This window comes from Pelmatolapia mariae, linkage group LG13, assembly GCF_036321145.2.
Source record: "Pelmatolapia mariae isolate MD_Pm_ZW linkage group LG13, Pm_UMD_F_2, whole genome shotgun sequence".
Taxonomy (NCBI): Eukaryota; Metazoa; Chordata; class Actinopteri; order Cichliformes; family Cichlidae; genus Pelmatolapia; species Pelmatolapia mariae.
In genome coordinates, this window is record NC_086238.1 from 921,024 (window position 1) to 946,799 (window position 25,776).

General features: G+C 38.1%; 2 protein-coding genes across 2 annotated transcripts in view; both read left to right on the forward strand.

The window, feature by feature from the left end:
* Window positions 1–6,316, forward strand: part of cdh5 (cadherin 5) — a 34,613-nt gene extending 28,297 nt beyond the window's left edge. Inside the window, exon 15 of the mRNA XM_063491114.1 lies at window positions 959–6,316. Coding sequence (XP_063347184.1) covers window positions 959–1,343 — 385 coding nt within the window. The 3' untranslated portion in view covers window positions 1,344–6,316. The remainder of the gene's footprint in view (window positions 1–958) is intronic.
* An 8,132-nt stretch (window positions 6,317–14,448) lies between these two features.
* bean1 (brain expressed, associated with NEDD4, 1) overlaps window positions 14,449–25,776 on the forward strand; it is a 48,462-nt gene continuing 37,134 nt past the window's right edge. The window contains exons 1-2 of the mRNA XM_063491889.1: window positions 14,449–15,034; window positions 22,247–22,366. Of these exons, the coding sequence (XP_063347959.1) occupies window positions 22,342–22,366 (25 nt within the window). The 5' untranslated portion in view covers window positions 14,449–15,034; window positions 22,247–22,341. The remainder of the gene's footprint in view (window positions 15,035–22,246; window positions 22,367–25,776) is intronic.

A 25,776-nucleotide genomic window follows, 5' to 3' on the forward strand; every position in this document is an offset into this window, starting at 1 on the left:
AATGAGCTGACATGGTTTATCAGCAGTCCCCCTTTTTTGCAGACTTACATTTGATTCTATTTTCTTTATAAACCTCTCAAAGGAAGATTTTTAACCTTTGAATGAAACAACAAAAACCCAAGAATTTATAAAGTCTTGTCAAAGAATGACAGAAAATCAATTTTAAGTCAAGATGTAAAATAAATGTTGCTTTTTACTCACACTTTCAGCAATGCCAGTGAGGCCATTAATGCTCTTTTTTTATGTCATTAATTTCTCTTTTGTGGCTGCCATACATAAAAAAAACAGCTCACAAAAACTGAAGGGAGCTTTAATTATTTAAATGTAGGATTAAAACTGTCTACTGGGAACATAGACAGCTTTTCAAACATTTAAACATTCCTCTTTACCTTATACTGTTTATGTTTCTATTGCATACATCTTGATATTCATATTTTTAAAACAGATGAAACAGATATATTCAGCTTTTCTTATGCTTCTTATGGTTTCTTTGCATAATCTTTTTATTATTTTGAAAATCCTTGACAACAAATAATAAAGTGTGCTACCTCCTATATCTCCACTTATCTGCACTTTAATCTTATTATCTTTTATGCATCTACTGACTTAGTTTTACCTAATCTAAATCTAAATGTCACTAGAGATCCACATAATTCAGGTAAACTATCCATATTAAATGTACCAGAACTCACTGTTTGCCGATAAAAGCCACAAACGCAAGTTAATATAAGAATATCTAAGTTGCAGAGTAGCCAAGACATTACATTACTATTGGTGACTTTCTAAAATATATTTAAAAAGACAAAAAGATCAAATATAACTTCATAGTTGAGCTGTAGCATTAAGCATTCTGTAATAAATATGTCAGTGGACATATTTAAATGTCCGTACCCAGAAAATCTCTGTGATGAAGAAATGTGATCAGCAAATTTACTCACTCTATCCTCTTTTCTTTTAGTTATGACGTCTCAATCCTCACTTCCGCTTGCCATGACGGTTCCCTGCTTCGCCACCAAGATCACCGCCCCCACCCCTCACTCTACGCCATGGTCCAGAAACCCCCCCACCACACTCAGCCCACCGCATGTAAGGGCGACATGGCAGCGATGATTGAGGTAAAGAAAGACGAAGCTGATCACGACCGAGATGGATTCCCCTATGACACGCTCCACATCTACGGCTACGAGGGACCCGAGTCTTTAGCCGGAAGTCTTAGCTCTCTGGGAAGTTCCTCTACTGGTTCGAACTTGGATTATGACTTTCTCAACGATTGGGGCCCGAGGTTCAGGACCCTGGCAGAGCTCTATGGTGTAGATGGCCCAGATTACTACCATCAGTACTGATACCACATACCACCACATAATGACAAATCATACACATACACAACAAACATACAGCTTGATACAGTAATCAGAAAGAGCCATAGCAATACACTCACATACTGACCAGAAGCATGCAGGAAGTATACACATTCACACAGAAACAGACCTACAGTAGATAACCGTGTTCTTGAGAGACTTCTCCAGCTCCTCAAAACAGAATCAGGGAGCTCCTTTTTATCCAGTAACAATGACTAACTTCTGTTATGATGTGTAATTCAGTGAATCCATTAGTGTGTTGTGCCTCCGTCTGTTCACTCCCAGTCAAAAGAAAAGAAAAGAAAAGAAAAAGCTTCATCAAAATCCTGGAAGCTCCATGAAGTTGAGTCAAGGAGGCTCTTCTTTTTTCCTGTTTCCAGTGAAATATTGGAAAGATTTTTAAAGGAACAGAACACCAGGACATCTTTGATAGAAATAATAGAAATAGTGGCTTCATACATTTGCAAGAGGACTGATTATTTGGTGACAATACGAGATCCACACCATGAGGATTTTCCTTTACAGCAGTGTTGTGAGTTTTACACCATAACCCTTTTTTTCTGAAAAAGGTCTAAGCAGGAGAAGCCAGTTGGATTGGGTATGGATAATCCAGTCCCTTTCAGTGATGTTACTCAAGTACTTAATTTCTTTTGCATTTAATAATTTTGCAGCAGCATTTTGTAATATGATTTTTCCCCCTGTGGTGACTTTGGCAAAAAACACAGACTATTGAAGATGAGAAGTTTATAACGATTCATTTTGTATTCCCTAAAATAAGCATTAACCTTCCCCATCATATTGGCCTGTTAATGTATGATTAACTGAATTCCTATATTTAAATCCTTATATCCTGTTTTACATTAAAATGTATTGCTAATATAATATTGCAGACTCTGAAGATTAGTTCATTTTGCTACAAAGAGAATTAAAGGAATCGTAATAATTCAATCCAACAGGGGCTGCAAAATGCTGCGTGTGAAAACAACTCACTGCTGATCTTTTTTTTCCTCTTCGTTCTTTTTTTCTGTCTCTTTTGGTATACGGCGTGTGATCTCTTCTAACTTTGATGTATGTGGTTTTTTTTTATAAATTTGACAAAAGGGACACAAACATGGGGAGAACGAGGTGATTTTATTTTTGATCTGTAGTTGATGATTTGATTTGTAAATATGATTGCTTGAGGGGGTTACTGTACTGGGAAACTCTGAGCAGCCACACGAGTTTAAGCTCAAAGGGGTTTGAAGTGTTTGATCACAGCAAGATGCCAGTTCTGTTTTCTTCATCTGAAATACTAGAAGAGACCGTCTCTGAGGAAAGTTCAGCTCTGTAAAGTCTGCTTTGTTCATCAGAGCGTTAAGTCCGGTGGGTTATTTTGTGACACGCCCATTGAGTTCGTGATTTTTCTGAGGTCCAGACATGACATCAGGTGTCTGAACAGTAGTCAACAGAATTCAAAAGAAGCATCAGAAGTCCCTGATTTTTTTGCTGTTTTTTAAGGTGAAAACCTTAAAAAACCTTTCCCACTTTGTGTTCCTAAAACCAACCCTCTGATATGAATAAGGTCATTTTCCGAGTAAGTCATTTTGCCCATTTTCTCAGTTATCTTCTGCTCTGAAAAGAGAAAAGACAATCGACAGACGGACAGAAAGGAAATGACACTACTGCTTCTCAGACAGAATTACAGCATGTTCCGAGGGTTTATTTGACAGAACCCATCATCACAGTTATTGTTGAGATGAAAGCCTAATTCTCAGAGGCCTACTGGAACAAAAGTAATTCAGACAACTCAGGAAGCACAGAGCTGGAAAAGCAGCTAGTTGGGCAGCCACAATGACTCTGAGGTGGCTTGAATAACTTTAACCTCTAAACCTTCTTGGCTGCTATCAGATCATAAAACTTGAGATGAAAAACACCACAAACTTTTTGATAGTCTAGATGGTTAGTTAATATAGCTACTAAAAGTTAGGTAATAGTTTCTCCTAATAGTTGTGTAGGATTATTTCTACCTTGAATTTTAGGATTAGATAGTAAGGATATTCTACTTAGCAACAGATACGGCACTCCTTGGCGTCAAATTGAAGTTTTGTCTATAAAATGTCAGTAAATATGAGAAATACCCACGGGAGTTTCTTAAAGACCAAAGTAGCTCCTTTTTTCCTTTCCAGATATGCTGGATATTTGGTCTGCCCCATCTCTTAAGTAATCAGGAACAACCAATAGCAAGGCCGCACTCGGTAGCATTTAAACAATAATCACAGATCTTTTAGATTATTGCACGAATGGATGCCCAGGAAATAAACCATTGTTTCTGCATTCATTCATAAAGCACCACGAAGGTAAAAGGTCACCATTGTCTGTGATTACTGTGACATCTGTGAATCTAGTACCACCCTACTGAACACACACACAGCCTAGTGTGTTTCTTTTTTCTTTTTTAAAAAAGTAATTTCATTTCAGTTTATTTAACCTGCTATTCAGTCCCAGGAATTGGAGTTGAACTTGTTCCCTTAAAACTCAGTCCTGCTTGGAATGCCTTTTGATAAACAGTGAGACAATAGCTGGAAGTCCTCTCAACGCCTTCCTGTTGGGGTTTAAATATATATATATATACACTTAGCCAGTTCCTTCTCCTCAATCTCAGCTTTGCTCTCCTTGTTTGCCTCACCATATCTCCTCGGCGCTTTCTTTTTCTCCGCCGTCTAATCAGTGAGACCAAACAGTGGACTCAACTTCCTGTCCATCTGGGAGGTTGTGCCCGCCTCTTCCTGTCTGTGTTATCTTTCTCCTGGGCCAACACATTGTGCTCACTTCCTGCAAGTCCAGCCTTAGAAATGGGCTTGAAGAGGAAGAGGGAGCGAGGCAAGGAGAGGCATGGGATGAGGTTGGGGGTTGAGAAGAAAGAAAGACGAAAAGAACAATGCAGAGCAATAATTAGTTTTCCAGCTGAACAGAAACACCTCAGAGCAAAGATGTGTTTTTTTGACCTGTACAATTTGCCATCCTCATGAAAGAAGGCTGATCCCACCAGTAAATATTAAGTTTATTTAAAAAGCAAAACAAAACACAGTCTCAGTTTTGTGGCTTCAAAATGGCAGGAATGGAATCTTAATTACTCTTACCTTCAGTTTATTTCTCCTCATTGTTTTTAGGCATTGCACTCATGATCTTGGTCAAAAGCAACCCACTGTTTTTGTAAGTGTAAAAAAAAAACCCCTTCAAAGATCTCTTAAAAATTCTGGCACAACAAGCACCACTGCAAAAAAACCACATTTCTAGAATCTCAGAATCTTAGCTAGTTTTATAATCCATGTCCTCGCTCGGCGAACAAACAATGGCTCATTTTTCTGTCTGACATCTTTGTTTGGGTCAAAGAATGGAAACAAACCTTGTAAACTTTGGTTCAATTTTGCTTCATTGTGCAGTGAAAGAAAAACTTTTTGTCCTGTTATTTCAAGCTATTTCGTGGCTCTAAAAGTAACAGCAATTTTTTTTATGTGTGCGTGTGTGTGTGTGTGTGTGTGTGTGTGTGTGTGTGTGTGTGTGTGTGTGTGTGTGTGTGTGTGTCTTCACCATTATTGTAATCATGGCTGTTATTTAAAAGGTCTGCCCGTGAAAAAGAAAAACTTCATTGTTAAAAACCAGCAGGCTGTAGCAGACACAGGTGCTCCATTATCTACTTTCCTAAAAGCAACAAGTGCTGGCTGTACTTAGGTGAGAAAAGCTGGCACATTATTCGAGGCAGATGGATACATTCGCTAGCAATTTTGGCCAGCAGTATTTTCAACGTCTTTAGCTCGTTCCAAAACGATATAAAAATGTAGCACATACATTTTTATGACAAAAATCCATTAATAAAATACATCAATCATTAAACACTTCCAAAACACAGACCATATAGTCAGACATGGCGTAATATTTTCCAGAGCGTGTCATATTTATTTTTTCTTTGTGTGCTGCCAGGACCAAGACTTGGACATATTGGTTTAGACTAACATGTTTCTTCCAGTCCATCATGCCCAGCATGCTTTCATTTTTAGGAATTTTTCTTGAGCTCTTTACACGCTTCTCCACACTTATTCATCAGATTTTGCAACTTCCAACATTTTTCAAGCATTACAATAACACGCTACGGGACAATGACAGCCATACGAGTGCCATAATTAATTTGATATGTTGGTTATCAGTGGTTGTGGGAGGACATTTACCTCCCCAGTTGAAGGAGTCACCTTGGATTTAAACAGTGAAAATTAAACCTCTCAGGGTGGGATCCCAACACAAAAAAGTTAGTCACCTAAACGTGAAGAAACAAAAATATGTAGTGTTCTGGTTTAAAGACAACATTTAAGTGTTTTTCTTCTGTTTCTGTCTAATGTTTCAACAAGGGATTTTATTTTGAAATGTATATAGAAAAAATGTGCCTAATAGGGATCTTTCTCTGGCCTCACCTTGTTTATTTTTTTCTTATTGTTGCTATTATTTTTGCCTAAATAACTGTATTTAAAGGATTTTAAACTTGACACTCTCTTTTTTAATTGCTGTATAAAGGAAAACTAGATTCAGTTTCAGCACATGAAAGAAAATAGTGTTTGATGCATGAATGAGTCGAGTGAATATGTAACTTTCTGCTTGTGTGTCCACTTTTGTGTGTGTGTGCAAGGGTGCTTGTGATTGTACCATGACTGTACCCATGTAGATATACACACAAACCAGTATCAGACCAGTTAAAAAAACAAAAAAGGAAAAGAAACCACATTTCTCTTGTGTGAAAACATTAAGGTCTGCAAGGGAGCGACATGTGCCTTTACTCTTTAAAAAAAAAAAACATGTAAAGAAAAAGAAAAAATGCTTTTTTTTTGATGGTGAACACGATGTTTTCTATAGTGTTTTATGGTGTACAGCAACTACTTTTTATTACATGAAATTTTGTAAGTGTAGAAGAATAAAAATCCACTCAAATATGTTTTGTTTATCTGGTGATTTTTACCGACACTTTGGGACAGAAGAAAATATTTCACCAAATGAACTATAAAATGTTAAATGGACTGGTTTATATATAGCACTTTTCTATGTTTCATTCGCCCATTCAGAGAAGCACTTTTTTTTCTACACCTAAGGGTAGATCAAACATTCACACTTGGGTGCTTGAGAAAGCAACTTGGGTTAAGCATCTTGCCCGAGGATAGTACGATAGGTGAGTGGAGCAGCCAAGGGTCAAACCACCAACCTTCCAATTAGTAGATGAGCTGCTCTACCTCCTGAGCTACAGCCAAGACATCTGTGCTGAATAAATGTGGATGTACTAGCTCACCGGTTTATTTTTATACTAAAAAAATATTCAAGTAAGCTCTGACAACCATTTCAAATTGCATCAGCTTGTAAATTCCACTATCTGATGATATGATACATGATGCCAGTAAGTGGCTGCCTCCAGTTTTGAGCCATCCCAGATGACTTCAAGTAGCCAGAGGCTCTTGTATTTTTAAGTGGTCTTGAGCAATAGTCCTCCTCATAGATTTTCTGAAGGTCTTTGGCTGCTTTTTCATTCTTTTTCAACCCAGGCCATTTTCAGAGGAATGATTTTGTTTGTTTGTTTGTTTGCTTTTCGGTGTGTTTGTTAATCTATTTAACTGACCTATGAATCAGTCAAGCATAAAAAAGCACCTAACTCAACAAGTGGTGTACCTACACATAACAAACAACTTAGCAAAGAAAAAATATTGTAAATTGTATCTTTAGGCATTTTATTAGCAGCCTGTCGCAAAAATGCATAATTTGTTCTGATTTCTTCAGTCGAATCAATGAATATAATATCCCAAAGAGCTATTAGCTGCAAACTTGGCAAATCTCAGCAAGGTGTCAAGGGCGTCCTTAAAAATGTAATGAAACTGGACAAGTGAAGGGCAAAAGAAAAAAAAAAGACTATCTACATCAGATGAACATGTGAAAGTCGTGTCCTTAAGAAACTTTTCAGCATGACAGTGATGCCAAGCAAACTGCTAATACAGTAAAAGCATACCTGGACAGAAAAGCACACTTTGAATAACCTCTCCAGTGCCCAGAACTCAACATTATTGAAGTATTGTAGAATCTTGACAGAACTAAAGGCACTTTAATTCCCTTTTATTTATATGCCGCCAAATTACAAAAAACTGTTGCCTCAAGGTGCTTTATATTGTAAAGTAAAGACCCTACAATAATACAGAGGAAACAGAGAAATTCAGCCAGCAACCAAAGAAGAGCTTTCGAATGTCCTTCAAGAAGCCTGGTGAACCATTACTGTTAAGAGTACTTAAAGAAATTGGAAGAGGGCTTGACTTGAGTTCAGACTCTACTGAAGAATAAAGGTGCTGATAATAAATATTGACTTTTAAGTTTGTTGGAACTGTACAAATTCTGTTTTTGCCTCATATAGTGTATTTCCATGTGTGTTTGCACATTATCGAATAGATAGCTGCACATATTTACCATTTTGCAAGCAGAATATAAAGAAATGAGGAGTGACTTAAGACTTTTCTAGAGCACGTTATACTGGAAGGCTTACAATACAGCTTGAAAGAACATTTTAAAAACTACTTATTGGAAATATTTAATGCTCCACAGAGTAATAGCAATCCCTGAGATTATAGTATATGCATATATGTGAAGGACTGATAATAACAATTTGATGGGCTAAAAACAACTCAATGGGGCGATTTCATTCAACACAAAGCTTTTTTTGTTTACATAATCAACCAAACTTAATCACAAGATCTTTAATGGCCAGATACTGTTCAACAAATTAATATGATAGGGGTGAGAATTCTTAAACACCTAGCTAATCTTCAAGTTTTTACGTTTTTTTAAGGTTTTACTCAGTATCAAAGTGCCTGTGACTCATGAAAGAAATCCAAGAGAAAAGGAGGCGAACATGAACAATATTTTCTGTCACATCACTCTGTTGAAGAACAACAAGAAACAAAGAAAAAGAACAGCAGGTACCATATGTGGTGTGTCTGCCTTTTCATGACAAAAGTCTCATGCAAAGAAAAAGTGGAATTTACCGGGATAAGCCACTAAATGTTTTTTGTCAGGTTTAAAGTGTCAACATGGGTCTGAAAAACTAAAATACTAACAGCAAGTTCTCTAACACGGTTTTGAGACCAGCTCTGTTCCTTTGTGTAAAATGATCCAGCATGTCAAAGATTACACATTGTGGGGCCATGTGAGGAAAAGCTCTGATCTCCCTCACCTTAATCCTTGACAAGCGATCAGATGTGAGTTGGAGGATATCCTGTGTTTTTCTCCTTTTTTAACATGAGTGTAAATTCACCTCAGGTTCGTGCAGTTTTATTGTTGTAGGGCCTGTAGTGGATTTGGGTGTCAGACCTCCATATGTGATCATGTCCATATGAGACGTGACTCATTCTACATGTCCACGGGGTTAGAGCAGAGAAACAGACACAGACGTGAATAAGAAGGAAATACCAGAGTGACATCTGCTCTTTTGGGACTTCTTGGGAGCCGCACACGCACACACACACACACACACACACACACACACACACAGTTAAAACTTCAAGAGTGGAAATTTTGTGATCTTGATCTAGCTGATAAATTATGCTATAAATTAGGACCAGTGTTCTTACACCCTCAGGCTTTACTCAATGCAGTATTACTGGCCTTATATCGACCTACAAGCTAATACCTGTATATATTTATAAACCTTTTCACAAGTCTTTTGATGTTAACATCAGAATACATAGCCTTACAAAATAATTCATATGCATATTAAAAAATACTGATTATCCTATACTCTATACCACCCTACTTTTACCATTGCTTCTAAGAAAGGAGAACCAGCAGTCATTAGTGGTTTTCAGCGTCTGAATGAACAACATATTTTTCCCATTAGAACACTCTGATTTAAAGACTTTGTATGTTTAAACAATGAACTTCTCATTAGCTCTACCTAGACAGCACAATGACTTTACGACCCTCAAGCCCTGCACATTTATCAGCATTCAAGCTTTCATATTTTCTCACATTTACAATGACACCCTAATTCAGTCTAATAAGAAAGTGGGATGCTTTTAAATAGCTTTTACTGTGATTTTTGAGATGCACAGACACCAAATCCAGTCTGTCATCAGTTATTCAAGCAAGCAGCATAGCTGGGAGATGTGACAGATGTCTGCATGAAGAAGAGAGACTGAAAAGGAAAAAAAAAGTTGAATGAGAGAGGAGAGAGACATACTTCCATCCCATCTCTACTTGTGTCTCAGCCTCATCTCAACTTTGGTCCATTTGTGGTGAGGATGGGACAGGACTAGCCGGCAGCCACGTGCTAAATGTTGCGCTACGGTCAAACTACAAAAATCAGACTATTAAAGTGAGGCATGCTTATACTTGAATAAGATTACATGGAGACTGCAAATGGATAATCCTTTGAAGCCTGATCAAAGAAAGTCTGAATTTTGAAGTGGGGTGCAGTATGTGTTTACATGCAAAAGGAGTTGATACGGGTAGCTGTTTACATGACTACAGCATGTAATCCAGTTAGAGAGCGCTCTGTGTCTTGTCAAGAGTGGCTGTTGTTGTTTGTTGGCATAAAAAAATAGCACAGATGAATGTGAGAGAGTGGCACAGGTATCTGTAAGAGAAACATTTTAACTGCTCACACTGCTTCAGATTATTTTGTATTAAGGTATATGATATGCGTAGGTTTTTAGGCATTATATTTCCTTCTGGTATTCTATACTTGCAGCCTTATTTCAAGATTTCAACATGGCTTTTTGCTTAAAGGTGCTAAGAGCTAACAATCTACCCTTACATTTTCCTTCACATTGTAGGTCTAATGGTTTCCACAGAGTATTGTTAGTGTAAGAAGAAACATTTACATTTTAGACCCTTTAGATTTACCCTTTAGACATTCATTACAGATGCTAGATGAAAGTTAAAGAATACGTCAAACTGTCAAAACTGTGATCTCAGATCTAAAATGACTCAGCAGAAAATAATGAAAAAAAAATGCACAGATGTCTTCAATTTTCTATATTATGTGCAGCCAAGAGAAAATGTCTATGATGCAACCAAAGAATGTTTTCATTTAGAAGTCATTTAAAAGAAACTTTCAAAGAAATGTTGCATAAAGAGGGTGACATTAAAAAAAAACTATTTTTAAATGAATAAATCTAAATGTTGTGCCTTCCACAAAGTCATGCACCTGTGCCTAATTACATGTGAACTGTGGTATTTTGGATCTGAAACACTTTGATCTTACAGTAAAAAGAAGTCAATATAAATGTCAATGGGCTTTAACAGGGAGCAATCTTTCAAAAATGGATTTTCTTTCTGTCCAATCAAACGTGAAGAATTTCTTCCATTGTCACAGATAAACTGATGTTTTTTATAAAGCCTTCCAACTCGTCTTCTCGCCAAACTCTCTCGATAAAATCTCGTAAATAAAACGGTCTGTCTCTGTTGTTATTGCAGAAGGAGAAAACTGTTTTCTTTTGCTTGTCTGTGCAAATATTTCAGTGTGGTGTAACACAAACATCTACAGACTAAACACTGACATACAAAGGTTCTGGCCTCGTGTTGTGCATGCGGATTTGCAATTGGGTTGCTTTTGTTTTCATGTCCTCTGACGGTCTGTAAAGCAGATGTGCTGTTGTCTTTGTAATGGGAAGAAATAAAGCTGTGGCATGTAGATAAATAGGTAGATCATGGAATTGCCAGATGTAAAGGTTCAATGTGTAAGTCATGGCAGAGCAGATTACTGAAATTTACCAGTACCCCTCCCAAATGTATGCCCATTGGCAGCAGTCCTAGCCCTCATTCCTGGTTTAAAAAGCACTGCAGTCAACCATCACAAAAGCAGAGCTGCATCAAACATCCCAATGACACACTGACAAATAAACCCAAGTTCAAAACAGCCGCTACAAAAACAGGAGCACAAACGCAGACACTGCCCATGTCTAAGAGCTCATATTTGTTGGAACCACAGACATGCCGTGGTTCCCTGTTTGACTAAAGAAAAGACACACGAGGCATTTTCTAGTGAATAATGCACTACGAGATGCTTCCCCACACAACAAGGAGACCTGTTTGACTAACATCCTGCCTGTGAACAATAAACGCTTCACAATGTGAAGAAAAAGATATCCTTTTTCCTTCCATCCTCTCCATGCTCAGCACTCTTTGTTTTCTCCATATCCTGTTAAGGAGCCTTGGAACAGCTGGTACTGCTGAATCGAAGCAGATTTTAAATGATGTCAAAATATTGCACCAATGATGACAGCGCAAATAATGAAAGCACAAAAAAAGTTCAGCTTTATCTTAAGTATTGATTAATTATGCAAATATAAATTTCAGATATGATGGAAATGTGCATTGATGTACAGGGAGAAAAGCACTGCATACATACTTTTTTGGTTAGGAGTGAACATTGTAGCAGGGGTCCATTTGTCACAGGTTTGTATCTCTGATACTGTTAATGTGCACTCGAAATGAGATGCAATATTTACCAACAAAGGGGAAACAGCACTACCTGAGCAGACAGCTAGCTCTACAAGAAAACTGGAAGTGCGCTGTCTCCACACTGTGGTTCAAACCGTTAAATACATCCTTCCATTTTTTTTTCCTAGACATTTGGTTCATTTTGTTAAGAAGATGAGTAAGACATAATAGTACTTTTCAATCCGTTACTTAAAGATATCCTGATTACGATATGAAACAGGATTTTCCTTTTAAGAAAATGATTATTTAAAAGCACCCCAAACTGAGACACTCACTTTATGTAAATACATCTAAAGAAAATTTCCATATTATATTCACATTATATCTCCCAACTAAATGTTGTTTATGGGATTTTGATTTTTAGGTATAACAGAAAAGAGTTATACAGCAACCAGGTCATGTCTAACGTCAAAAGAACAAAACGCAACCACAGAAAACGGAGCAGTCAAAAGGAGCAGTCAAAGCCCGAGTCCAGGTTTCAGAGTCAAAAACAGACAGATGGTCACTTAGATGCAGCAGCATGAAGGTCAAAATGCAATCTGGTAAGTGGAGAGTGGGGAACTATGTTCTGAGGGATGACCAAAACGGGGAAGTGGATGCAGGTGAGCTGGCTGAAGGGGATTAGAACCAGGTGCGATGGGTTTGTGCAGACAGGTGACTAGTGGAAAACATTGGAAGACTGAGGACATCTGGTGGGTGGATAGTGTGATGCACGATGTTGTGGCCAATAACGGCAAACCCCAAGGCAGAATTATGACAAATAGACAATAAGAAGAATGAAATTTGGTGCAGGTTGAGACCATAAGGTTGGTGAATCTACAACAGCATTACATTAACATATACTTATAAAAACAGTCCTTGATTACAGCAAACATTGTAGGGAAAAGTGCTACTTATTATTGTTTTGGAAATTATGTGAGATGAGATTTACTGTAAGAACTCTCAGGAGACTCAGACATCTTACTCATAAGAATGTAAATAAGGAAAGTAGATTAAAAGCGAATGTTAAGATACTTGTTGTGAAGAGCCTCAGTTCTGAAGCTTCTTTCTCAAACAGATCATATTTATGGTCATCTGAATTTCTCCCTGGCTTTCTAGACATGTTTGAATCAACTTTCTGAACTACTAAATGCTCCTAACCCCAGTCATTAAAAACATTAATCCCATTTCAGATTAAAAGATTAACCTCAGATGACATTACATCAGTTTGACACCTCCACTGTCTCACCAAAATAGGCGTTATTTTAATAGAAAATCCTTCACAATATCCTTTTTTATGGTCTGATCAAGTTTTTTTAATAGAATTTTCTATTTTGTTTGTTTTTGTTTCCATTTTATTTTCTATTCTGATATAATTATTACAGCAATGCGAAGGTCTACCATGACAGTGCAGCCTTGCTCAAACAGAAAAGTCAGTCGCATATGCCTGTGGATTAACCAGCAAAAATCTAATTCACCTGTGGGGATTTAGTATTACACCTAAGCATTAGCATGCTGCTGTAACAGCCTGCACTGTTTTGGGAAGACTTTCTACAGGATTTTAGAACATGGCTGAAGGGATTTCCATTCAGCCACAACGGCATTAATGAGGTCTGGCAACTGATGTTGGGTGATAAGGCCTGGCTAACAGTTGGGGATGCAGTTAAGCCCAACAGTATTGGATGAGGTCTAGGTCAAGGCTCTGTGCCCTGGCTGCCTGTTTTTCCATATTGAACTGGGAACATCGTTTTCATTTTTTTCATGGGTTTGTGCAAAATGATGCTATAACATAGACGTATTTGAAAAATACATGCATGCTATACTTTAGCTTTCTTTTCTACAAACACAGAAGCTACCCAATGGAATGCACAGTCTGACCTCAAGATCTGTGATAAAGAAGCTCCCGTTACACCGAGGACTGAAGTAGAAACCTCCAGGCTGCAAGCTTTAAACACACTATGACATTTGCTGGATTTGTAATATTGATCGTTTCTTGGTGTGCAGGAGGTCCTGGGGGTTTAAATACAGGACAGGCCCCCATTTGTCAAAAACTAGCTTTGGGAAAGTGGCCAGCTGAAAACGGCAATGGATGCAGTTTAGTTTTAATAAATGTATTTTATTAAAGTAAAAAAAAAAAAAAAAATTATATATATATATATATATATATATATATATATATGCGAAAGTCAGTAATTTCAGCAAGGCAGTGAGTGATTGTGAGCCATATGAGCTGCCAGGTTATTCAAAGTGCAAACGCAGAAGAAGCCTAATAGCAGGTTAACTAGTGGGGCATCATTTATAGGCTGGGTGGTCCAGGTGAGATACATTAACTAATAACCTTAGAGTAATAGAGTAAACTCCATCAAACCTCCAAGATTAACCGAGTGTGGACCACTGCGTGTTTGGGCATCATTAAAATATTAGCGTTCAAACTTTTTTTAATGGGTTCAACAGTTTGCTTTCAGTTACTGATTATTTCATACATCCTAAATTAAATGCTATCCTAAATGTATCGGAGCGTAACTGCGCTTTGTTTTTGGTGAGGGATTTTCTGGCTGCCTGTCTTACTATTGGCATATGCCTGCCCTGGATGATGCGCTTCTCTTCCCAGGCATGACACACTTACTTGGCTGCAGAGCCACGGGACAGAAACACGGCGAGGAAGCAAGAGGACAGAGGCAGGCGAGGGAGGTGAGGATGCGGGTAAGAAAAGCGCGACAGATGACGATGATGATGGCGAGGACGGGGATGAAGATGAGAATGATGATGCTATCGACGAAGGAATGGTCGTAGAAGAAGCGGAAGAAGAAGAACGGAAAATAAAGCTCTGCGCGATCGGAGGATAGTAACAGTGGTAATGGTGATCGTGAGGCAGTTTGGATTGTGAGTACGGGACCGCAGAGGCGAGGACGCTCGGAGCACCTGCTCGCTCAGTTTTGATCATTGTGCAGGGTAAAACCTCGGGTATCATCGAGAGTTTAACGAAGCGCTATTCTGAGGAGGTGGGCCAAGTCCCGGGAGAGAGAGAGAGAGAGAGAGAGAGAGAGAGAGAGAGAGAGAGAGAGAGAGAGCTCTCCGAGGACCTTTGGACTGAGTGCCGGTGATCCAGCTGGGATGTTGTTGTTCTGTTGTCAGTGATGTGAGGCGACATTAAGGAGCTGGTGAAAGGAATCCTGACACATATTCCTACATTTTTGCAGGTAAGCAGCAAATTGCTCTGTATCGCTTTCTGTGTCTCTCTCCCCATCCAAAAACTCTCTCTGTCTCTGGTGACCATATTGCTGCAAACACGTACACCCTTCTATGGAAAGATATAACACTAAGTAGGGAGTTACAGGGAGGGGTGGTTGCAGTAAGTTCATGTTGACCTCCTCCTCACAGTATTTTGCCTCCCACGGAATAACATTATGTAATATTCCAGTAGGTGGACAGAGAGGAGATTAACAAGAATCTATAAAGTGTTCACTGGTGACATGTAAGTACATTTATTTTATTACTTGCATGCACACTGCACACGCACTCTAGAAACACATATTGTATTAAAGTCACTGCATGTTTGATCATTTAAATTAAAAACATACACACAACACATAAAACATCCTACAGCAAGACTTGCAAACAAATGCTGTTCATAAATTGTCACATTAGTGGTTATAGTCTATAAATTGATGTATAGTAACTCTAATAGAATCTCACTGCTTAATTAGTGGCTTTTACTGCTATTTTAAGTAGTTTTGTTAATTATAATTTAAACTTTTACATGTGGGAGAGGACTTTTGAACTGTTGAATTAATTGAAAAGTGTCCAAGTATTAATTCATATTGACGAGTTGTAACGTGAATATGAACAAATGCTGAATAAATGCATATTGTGAGTAAAATAATATATTTTCATACTCTACATTTATCTAACATCCACCACGCTGGCACATTATTGGTGAACTCTGTGACACAGGGGAGAAATAAAAGCGTAAATACAAAAAACACAAATTGTAGGAGGCAATTACATGTAAGGCAAATTTACTGTTGGGTACCACAAACACCGTAGGTCCCTATAGGAGTATTGTAGGCGTGTTGTAGTGATTTTTGGATAGGCTCATCTCTATCTCGCTTGCTCAGCTTTCCTCCCAGGCTTTCCTCCCACACACTTTAACTCCTTTGTTTCAGCAATGAAGTACAGTAGCCTTACAAACCTGCAGTTACAGTAAAACTAACAAAGAGGAATGCTGCAGCCCAATGTCACTTTATCCCTTAGATCAAATACTAGGTTGTGTAACAAATATTCAGGTCTATAAAAGAGGCATAGAAGAAGAAGTACAGATAGCCTATAGGTCAACTTGATAAGAGAAATCAAAATAGAAAAAAATAAATGCTTAACAACTAGAGAATACAAAAAACATGAAATTCCCCAGACATGGTAAAAGTGTAGTTATCTATGTCCTTGTGTTAAAAGACGTATTTCCAGTTTTATTATGTGTGACATTTTCGGTGACATGTGGGTTGACGGTTTGATCAAAAGAGACTCGCTGTGTCAGGGCTGCAGGCACTTCTTAGTGCTCAGAGTCCCCAGAGAATATTAAAGCTCTGCCATGGGTTATCTAAGTGGTGCCTGTCTCCACTCAGCTATGAAGGTCAATGCTGCAAAAAGCCCTTTGACTTTACTCTGACACATACACTGTAACTTCTAACAAATACTTTAAATAAAGTTGGAGTAAACACTGGTATTGAGAGATTTCTTAAAAATTTATTTATACATTTTTTTTAACTTATGACACCTCATGTTTGGTATCGTTGTGCAGTGACCTTTCAGGTTAAATAGTTCAGTGTAAATGTGCCTGGAGGTGCAAATAGAACAAAGGAAGAACATGTGTTAACTTTAGGAAATTGATGTTTGCATGTGTGAATCCAAAGATTTAATGAGGATGTGGAAAAATGACAGAGCCTTGGAATTATCATAAACCCCACTAATCGCATCTCTCTCTTTAATGAAGCAAAATATTATTTGTTAGTTGTGTGCACAAGTAATTTTACAGTGTCTTTCACAGTGGAATTAGATTAATTGATGCTCTTTAGCTGCTTTCTATGCTACAAATTACATAACTAATGTTACCATATGTCTTTAAAAATGTGATACATGTGGTCGCGTTGTATGTAATGTATTATTAAGACAACTCAGTGATTTTCCACAGAAGGGATCCTTTAATGCAGTAACAGGGTTAACGTAGATTAAGTGACAACCTTGAAACAAGCGATGAACACTGAGCTCAATGGGGATTGAACTTCCGATCCCCTAACTGTGGGGTTCAGTTCTGTGACCCACCCGTCACAGGAACTGAACTCCTGGGCTTTAAAGGGTGGCATGGACACTCTAACCAAGGGTCCTGTCTGCCCAGCTCCAATCGGGAGTTGCTCTGAGATTGGTGCCGTACCCAGGACTGACAGGTTGAATGGATGACAGGGCTGTGTGGGCCAAATAGACTGTCAGAGAGAGCTGTGAGGAGATGGATGAGAAGAGGGAGAGAGGGACACCGAAAGAACATCAGAGAGAGGGAATACCAGAAAATAGAGATGAAGAAATGATGGAGTGCTGTTGTGGCTACAGGCAATACCTGATTCCCTCAATTTCTCTTTCTCTAACTGTTCCTGTCCCTCACCCTCACCCCCTTTTCTTTTCCTATCATCACCTGCTTTTCTCTAATCTATGGGGTATTACAAGCTCTGCACAATGTCTGGAGCTCTTTTGCTACAGAACGAGTGTAGCACCTTAGAAATGTGTGATAGCTACTGTGACAATGGGCCCTACTTTCTGTATAAAACCACTAAAATTGCTTATAAATTGTAAACTATTAGTTTTTAAAATTTAGGAAATAAAATACTGCTAACAACCAATGAAATGCTAAATGTTTATCAGTCATTGGTTGGTGTATGTTTTATGAATAATGTATTCTCACTCCCAGAACAGAAAATACAGTTATTAAGTCAAAGCTGCCTAAACACAAAGTTCTCTTTAGCATTAAGCCTGTGATGTCCGTGTTGCACCAATACCCAGCCCAGTAAGTCTGGTGTCTAAACCAAACCAGCTAGTAAAGGCACAAATAAACTAAAGTATCAAAAAAATCAAAATGGTAAGTATAACGAGACACAAGCTGCAGGTTTGCTTATCACCATCTTCTAAAATAGTATTGTAATCATTAATTTAAACCACTGACGGTGCATAAACGATGGGCGTAGGTTCAGGGTCTGAAAAGTGACGCAACAGCACAAGTGCCTTTAACGGTCATTCTTTTTATTAAATTATTTATTATTAGGTTGATATTGTCATTATTGTTATTATTATCATCATTATTATCATTATTATTATTAAAAAACTCTGCTTGAGGCTTCACAACGTCACTATTTACTGACTGAAGTCATAGTGACTATGTCCATCTTTTACATACAGTGTATGGTACCTTTATAATAGCATTTAAATAAAAGAACAGACTCACTATATAGTATTTATTAATAAAGTTTTTAAACACCACTTTACAATAACTAAGCAGTTCATTACATACAAAATTATTTTTACTATTTAGTTCATATTAACAATTATACATCTATTCATCCATCTCCATCCATATCCTCCAGATCAGTGACGCAGAGGACCTGAGGCATAGCTTAGCTGTCATGGAGCGAGAGGCAGGGAACACCATGGATAGAGGGAAACAAACAACCATGCATAGTCAGATTTACAGCCACGAGCAATTAAGAATCACTTAATCGAAAAATCATGTCTTTAAACTGTGGGAGGAAACTGAGTACTGAGAGAAAACCCAAGCAGGCACACAGAGAATAATATGCAAACTTCACATAGAAGCACTCGAGTCAGTCAGCTGTGAGGCAACAGTCATTTCAATTTACAACTGATAATAATCGTTGTTATTGTCCCAAGTGATGATGATGGTGTTATTATTACTATTATCATTATTAATTTTTTATTAGTAACCCTATTCTGTTATGCATGTAGTATTGCCACACTTTATTGCTTTGGCTGCTTAGAGAGAGAACAGTATTTATTGTCATCAGTCAGCTGTCAGTCTGCATGTTGTCATGTGTTGCAACATATGTGAAGCTCCGGAGAATTGTGGCATAGTAGATGAGTTTCTGTGTTTGATTACAAAATTTAAAGGATATAAATACTATTTCCCACTCTGCTTGTCCAGTTAGGGTTTTCACAAGCCTTTCATCTCCAACAAACTCTCTCTAAGGACATTTACATGGAATGTTGAGAAATTGGCAGTTGTCTTGTGTTGGCAACTATGTAGAGCTCAGCTCTGTGAAGAAATGACATTATTCCTATTTTGAAATTTACAGCTATAAAAACTGAATATCTAGTGCATTTTTTCCTTTTGTGTGCATTTTATTTAATCAGGGGTGTCAGATTCACTTTAGTTCATTGGCCACATAGAGCCAAGTTTGATCCCAAGAGGGCCAGGCCACTGAAACCATTGCATAATAATCCACAAAAAATACCAAAGAAATAATGTAATAATGTACAATAATGAACAGTCCATTTACAAAACAAAAAACAGGCAACTCGAATTGTTTTTGTCTTAAGCAAAATACATGAAATTTCCATAATATCTCAGCAATGTCACTGAAGGTAAATATAACTGTGCCAGCACCAGCTCTCTCTATGCTTTGTGGTCTGGCATGACATTGGTTATGTCACTGTCTGTAAGAAACCAGTTAAAAAAAAAAATAGTGAACTAGTAGTAGTTCAGAAAATTTGTCACAAGTCCTTCTGTGCAGTTTTGTGTTTTAAAAACACATCCAGCCAGGCTGGACTCTTCAGTGGGCTAAATCTGGCCCATAAAGTGGATTAAATAATCCAGTCCATTTTCCCACTGAAGTAACTTGTGTGTAAATATAATGCTGTTTGTGTGGGGGTAGTATTTGTTTTTGTCTTTGTAGCTGTTGTGATGTGATGAGCCATTTGCTTTGCTTTTCATTTGCTTCCCTTGTTTTCCTTTAAAAGCTATATATTTCTGTGTGCTTAGAGCTTTTAAACTTTTACATATAACATTTTATATATGTAATAAAAAATAAAGTGCATCTTCAAAATTTTCACTTTAAAGATGTGCATTGCTGTTGTATCTGTAATAGAGCTTCGTGTAAAGTGAATTCAAACATAACTATATACATAAAATTATATTTTTGGGCCAAAGTACTTACATGATGACAAAAAAACAAAAGTAATCTTTACTTTCTGCTGTCTTAATTTGGTACTGAATAATTTAAAGGATTTATTTCAAAGCACTTTTATGGAAATGCTTGATGGTAGATTGCAAGTTCCTTTCAGCTTTTTGATTTGGGAAATTACAATCAAAAATAAAAAGGTATGGGTGAATTAAACTTGTAAAATGCAGTAAAAGGACAAGGCATGTGCTGCTTTGTTGTCTTGTTAAAGGCTGACAGCTAACACAAAAATCCAAGCACTGCAGCATCCATCTATTTTCTTCCACTTATCAAATTCAGGGTCACGGGGGGGATGGAGCCTATCCCAGCTGTCATGGAGGAGAGACAGAGTACACCATAGGCAGGTTACCAACATATCACAGGGCTAACAGAAAACCTTCCACAGCTTCACCCAATTTTTAATCACCAATTAACTTAACGTCCACCTCATTCGACTTGGAAGGAAGCCAGAGGGAGAACACGGAAACACGGATTGGAACCTAGTATCTTCTTCTCTTAGCTTCAGCTCATCCTATTGAATGTTTGTTTGGGATTGAGAGTTCTGCTCTCTCTCACACACGTACACACACATAAACATAGTCCAGGACAAGACTGGAGTGAGAACAACTCACTATGAATGTGTGAGAGAGGAGAGATCGTTCCGTCTAGCTGCCAGAGTGTGTTGTCCGTAATATCGGTCTGTGTGTGCAGGGACAGTTATATAATAACAATGCAGAAAGCATCACAGGTTCATGAGTCACACACACACACACACAAAGACACACACATGCAGGCTCCTAACACTCTCACTGCGAACAGGAAGTGAGGCATTACAATCTTCCACGTGTTCACGATTTATCAGAATCAGAACAAATTGTAGCGTGACATATTATCGCTTTGACTTGACAAAGACAATGTGATTGACAGCACGGGATGTGTTTACCAAACTCAACTCTATCTGTAATGACCTTTTCCAATTTCTGTATCTGAATGCGTGATACAGACCTACGTCTCCACTGGTTCACAGCAGCTGTTCATGATTCTTGAGAAGAAAAAAGATGTTCACAATTAACCAAGCCTGTTGGATGTGTAAAAATAGAGATCCTCCTTCACCGGATGGCATGCAATACATCTCCGAGTTCCAAAACAAGAAGCCTGACCCTCAATAATACTTTTCTTGATGAATAAAAGGTTTTAAAAATGGCTGTGTCATTAATGTCAATAGTGAGTCAGTGGAGCGATGTGATGAATAAGAGAAGTCGACATGTAATGAAACGGAGGAAGTGCCTCTATTGATTAATGCAAAATTTATGCCTGAGGTAAAAGCAGCCTAAGCAACACTAATGCATTTTCTGAAATGTGAAAAACATTAGCTTAGTTGTGGTGAAAATAAATGGAAAAAGTAAATATAACAAAGAAATCTTCAAGCTGGCATCTTGGTGTTTGTTCCTGAAAATAAATTAGCAATACAAGGCTTTATGAGGAGGAATAAGCATAATCATTTTACAGAGAGACTGCTCTAAAGTTAAGCAAATCAGAGAAAGTTTTATCCACAGGTTTCTTCTTGCTTTCAGATTTTTCAAAGGGTCTTTCCCAGTCGTACTTACAAAAATTATACTTTTGATGCTAACGTGTTTTCCTGGCATCATTGTTATTTTGCATAGCTGTTGTACAACTACAGTAGAAGAGTTAAGCCTCCAGTATACAGTATTACAAGTATTAGATCCTTGTAGTAAATTACTAGTATTTGCCTTTATGTGTGTGTGTGGTTCAGCTATTGATTGGAACGCTTCAACCCTTTGGCCATGTTCCGGAAAGAGCAATAAAGACACACACACACATTCAAATGTACACATAGATACACTCAAAGGGTGGCGTGGGTGGCCACTTGACTGCCTCACAGACAGACAAATACACCTGCACACACACACACAGACACACACACATGTGGCCTGGGGCTTTCTAAACAGCCGAGCTCGGAGGTTGCGATTCGCACATCACTCTTTGCTCCCTCCCTCTCTTCCTCCCTCTCTCAGTAAAGCAACACAGCATCTCTCACGTTCTTTCATTTATTTCTCATTGGCCATCCACCCGCCTGCTGTTTGTTTTCTTTCCCTGCCCTCTTTAGGTTCACACCACACATTTTTTTCTCACTAATGTGCTGATCTTCCCATTGTTCTTTGTCTGTCTTTGTAGTTACATGTATAGCAGCACTGTGTCGTACAGACCAGTAGAAGTTGGCTTCCTGCCTGTTGAGATGTGCCATTAGGAAACACTTTGAACAGGGGTTCATGCTGATGAAATTGATCTGCTCAGGTAAGGAACAAGTATGGCATATTGATATTCAAAAGCCTGTAAATGAACAATTGTAAGGTCAAACTGCATCTATGGGACTTCATTCAAAAGGTGAAAATTTATTCTTTTATGGAATATTTTCTAGAAATTGTCTTGTTTAGCATGCAGCTAAAACACAGCCTAACCCAAACCTGGTCACATGCAGTCTGGAGCACAGTGTGTGAAAAAAAACACATATAACATAAATTGTTTTTAACAATGCTATTGATCAGTTTTACTCTAAATTAATCAAGAAAAAGGCAAAATAACAAAGTTATTATGGCGTGCTGGTACCAGACATAATGAGATTTGTTTTTGTTATTGAGGTAATCCTTTGTTTATTTTTAGTTGGATTACAGGTTGAGCTTTTAAACCCCAGAGAACGAGTTAGACATATTTATAGAAGCTCCCCATCTCAATAAAAGATGAATCGCTGTCTTATGCAACAACTCCTGACCACAATGGAGACAGGATGGAGATGGAAGGACAGAGGAACAGATGGAGAGATAGATGGAGAAGCAGATGGATTGCTGGATGCATGGACAGATGCATGACTCTTGCAGATGTGTTTTTTTCTGTCAAGGTTGCCCTTCGAGAAAAGGATCCATCCTTCTTCACTCCTGTAAATTTCTCTAGTTTCCTCTAGAATATGACTCAGTTCCTTTATCAGTTTCTCTTTCTCTCTATTCACCACTCTTTTGCTCACACCTTTAATATCGCCGTCATTCTCTCCTTTTGACTCTCTCCCACTTTCTCGTTCTCCTCTCTGATCTATTATTCACATCCCTCTCTGACTCTTCTCTTTCTCCCTTGACACCTGAAATCTCTCCATCCCCTTCAGGGTGTTTAGGCCTCCACCGACAGTGCTTCCCTCCCAGGAAAAGAAATAGAATGATGAATAAAAGAACAGAGTGAAGAGACAGATAAAAAGCTTTGGTATGGGTGGCTCTATCGATATGCCAAGGTATTTCTTCCAGGCTGAGCTGGTAGCATTCAGACATAGAGCTGAAAAGGAGACCATTTGCAATGTTGCTGCAGTTTTTCAACACAGAACTGTTTATAATGTTTTTTTCTTTTTTTGCTCATTACTGAAGCGTAGTATCCAGCATTAGTGAGCTTAAATGCAATATTAACTGCAGTGTTTTTCAATGTTTGACTGAATTTCAAAGCATGTTGTGAAATTTTTTCATTGAGCTCTCAGTGTCACTGCATTTGGTTGTTTTGAGGCTGACACATGGCAGCAGTTTGTCCCTGAGCTTTATTGCAGCTGTGCCCCTGAGAAGGGCATGCATTTCCCAGCTGCCAGTAAAAACATCCACATCTGTCTTCTTTTTCTTGATGAGAGGAAAATGCAGTCAGTGAAGATATTCATGGAGTAAATATATGATTTATTCAGACACTCTTCCACCTTCAGCATGTCCATAAATTCGTTGTGTAGATGTCATAGTTAGGCGTTAATGGGTGTATTTTAACCCAAACCAAAACCAAGTACTGAATGAGTACTGAAGCTGAATGCTGACACTCAAACTCATGTTACAACTGAGTGCTTTAAGTCACTGTCACCAGTCTCCAAAGGTGGAGTTTTGTTGCTATATTAAACTAAACACCAACTGTAACTTCCATTCAGTGCAGTAAAACAACCAAAATCCAACTAAGATTAGGTAATAAAGGACTCCTTGTAGGAAAAGGATGACACCAAATTGAAAGCAACTGAAAATGGCTATTCAATGAGCTGAAAGTATTCAAAATGATAAATGTTAAAAACATTAACTGCTAATGATCATATAATAAACGGCATCTATTGAAATGTATCATAAGGTATAATAATGAAATAGTTAATGGTCTTGAACTGTAAAGATGTAACAATGTCATAAAGGTTATTTGAACAATTAAGAGAATTTATGTTCTAGTGAACACTTATATTGTCTAAGTATTAAGTGAAAAAGTCTGTGCAGGAGATAAAAGCTAAACATAATCTACATATAAGATCAATGGCATGCGTGTGTGTCAGATGAAGGCAGATCTGAAATAGAATCTTCTTCCGTTCCTCCTCACTGCACACATCGTCTATCCGCGCTTGCCATATCCCGCCACCAAACCATCAATCATCACATTCCCATGCTTTATGGTAATAGGAGGAAAAACTGCATTTAACGGCATTTTACCTTCTACCTCACCTACCTATCTCTCTTTGTCCCTCCATCCAGCCATCTGTCTGAGCTCTCATCCAATCCAGACACAGTATGAGGTTGTTTATTTAAATCTATTTAAATGGATATGAGGCGTGGGCATATACAGGGATATTTCACGGCCCGGCAGGTCAGCAAATATCAAAGCTGTTCCAGCTCACTAACCCCTGATCTCAGGGCCCATAGACATTTAGTACATACCACAGGTGGTCAAAGTTATGTCTATAAGTGATTGTGTATGAGAAATAATTCTATCTATCTATCTATCTATCTATCTATCTATCACCACCTGAAGAAATGAGCAACAGAAGTAATGAATCATGGCTGAAATTAAAAGGAGTGAAACAACTGCTTCTCTTCTAAGATTAAAAGGCAAAGCTGGATGAGGTGTCTTGGAACGGTTTAAAGAATAAGAAAAAAGAGAAAGTGCAAAGGAGGGGAGAGGAAGGAGAAGTGAAGGGTAAATGTCTTTGCTAATGTCTTTGGTGCCAATATTGACTAACGCTGCCTCCCTCTGACTTTAGTACACTCACTGCATCCTCTTCAGATCGTTAGCTCTGTCATTAGAAAATGGACCTATTGGCTCAGTTGTTCATTGTCATCACATTGGCTGGATGGATGGATGGATGGACGGACGGATGGACAGACGGATGGACGGACGGACAGATGGATGGATGGCCAAACATCACATTTTCTTAATGGAAATATGAGCTTCTGAGATTTAAATTCAGTGTCAATGTTCAGTGAGAACTAATTATTTTTCAAGGCTACTTCCTGACAGGGTGGACTGTGTAACAGTGAAATGTCAATTAACCAAATTTGGAACAGGTGGGACAGTTGAGAAAAAAAATCAGACAGGAAAGGGGGTATGCAGGTGCTGTTTTAACACAATTAAACATTGCTTTTCATTCCCTCAAATTATTTTTATCATCTTATCCCTCTCCACCCTTTTCTGGCTTATATCCCCTGCACAGCACTTCTGACAAAGAAGGAAAAAAGAGAAAGACCTAAAAGGGCAAAGCAACACAAGGATTTACACACTGAAACCCAAAGAGAGACTGAGACAGCATGTGAGGGGAAAAGGGTCAGGGAAAGAAAGACATCAGTCTTCTAATTCAAAGGGGAGGTGTCTGTCTGAAATGGAATTCTGTAATATGATGTTATGGCTGTTTTGGTTTTTTATTTATGAGACTGCTCCAGTTG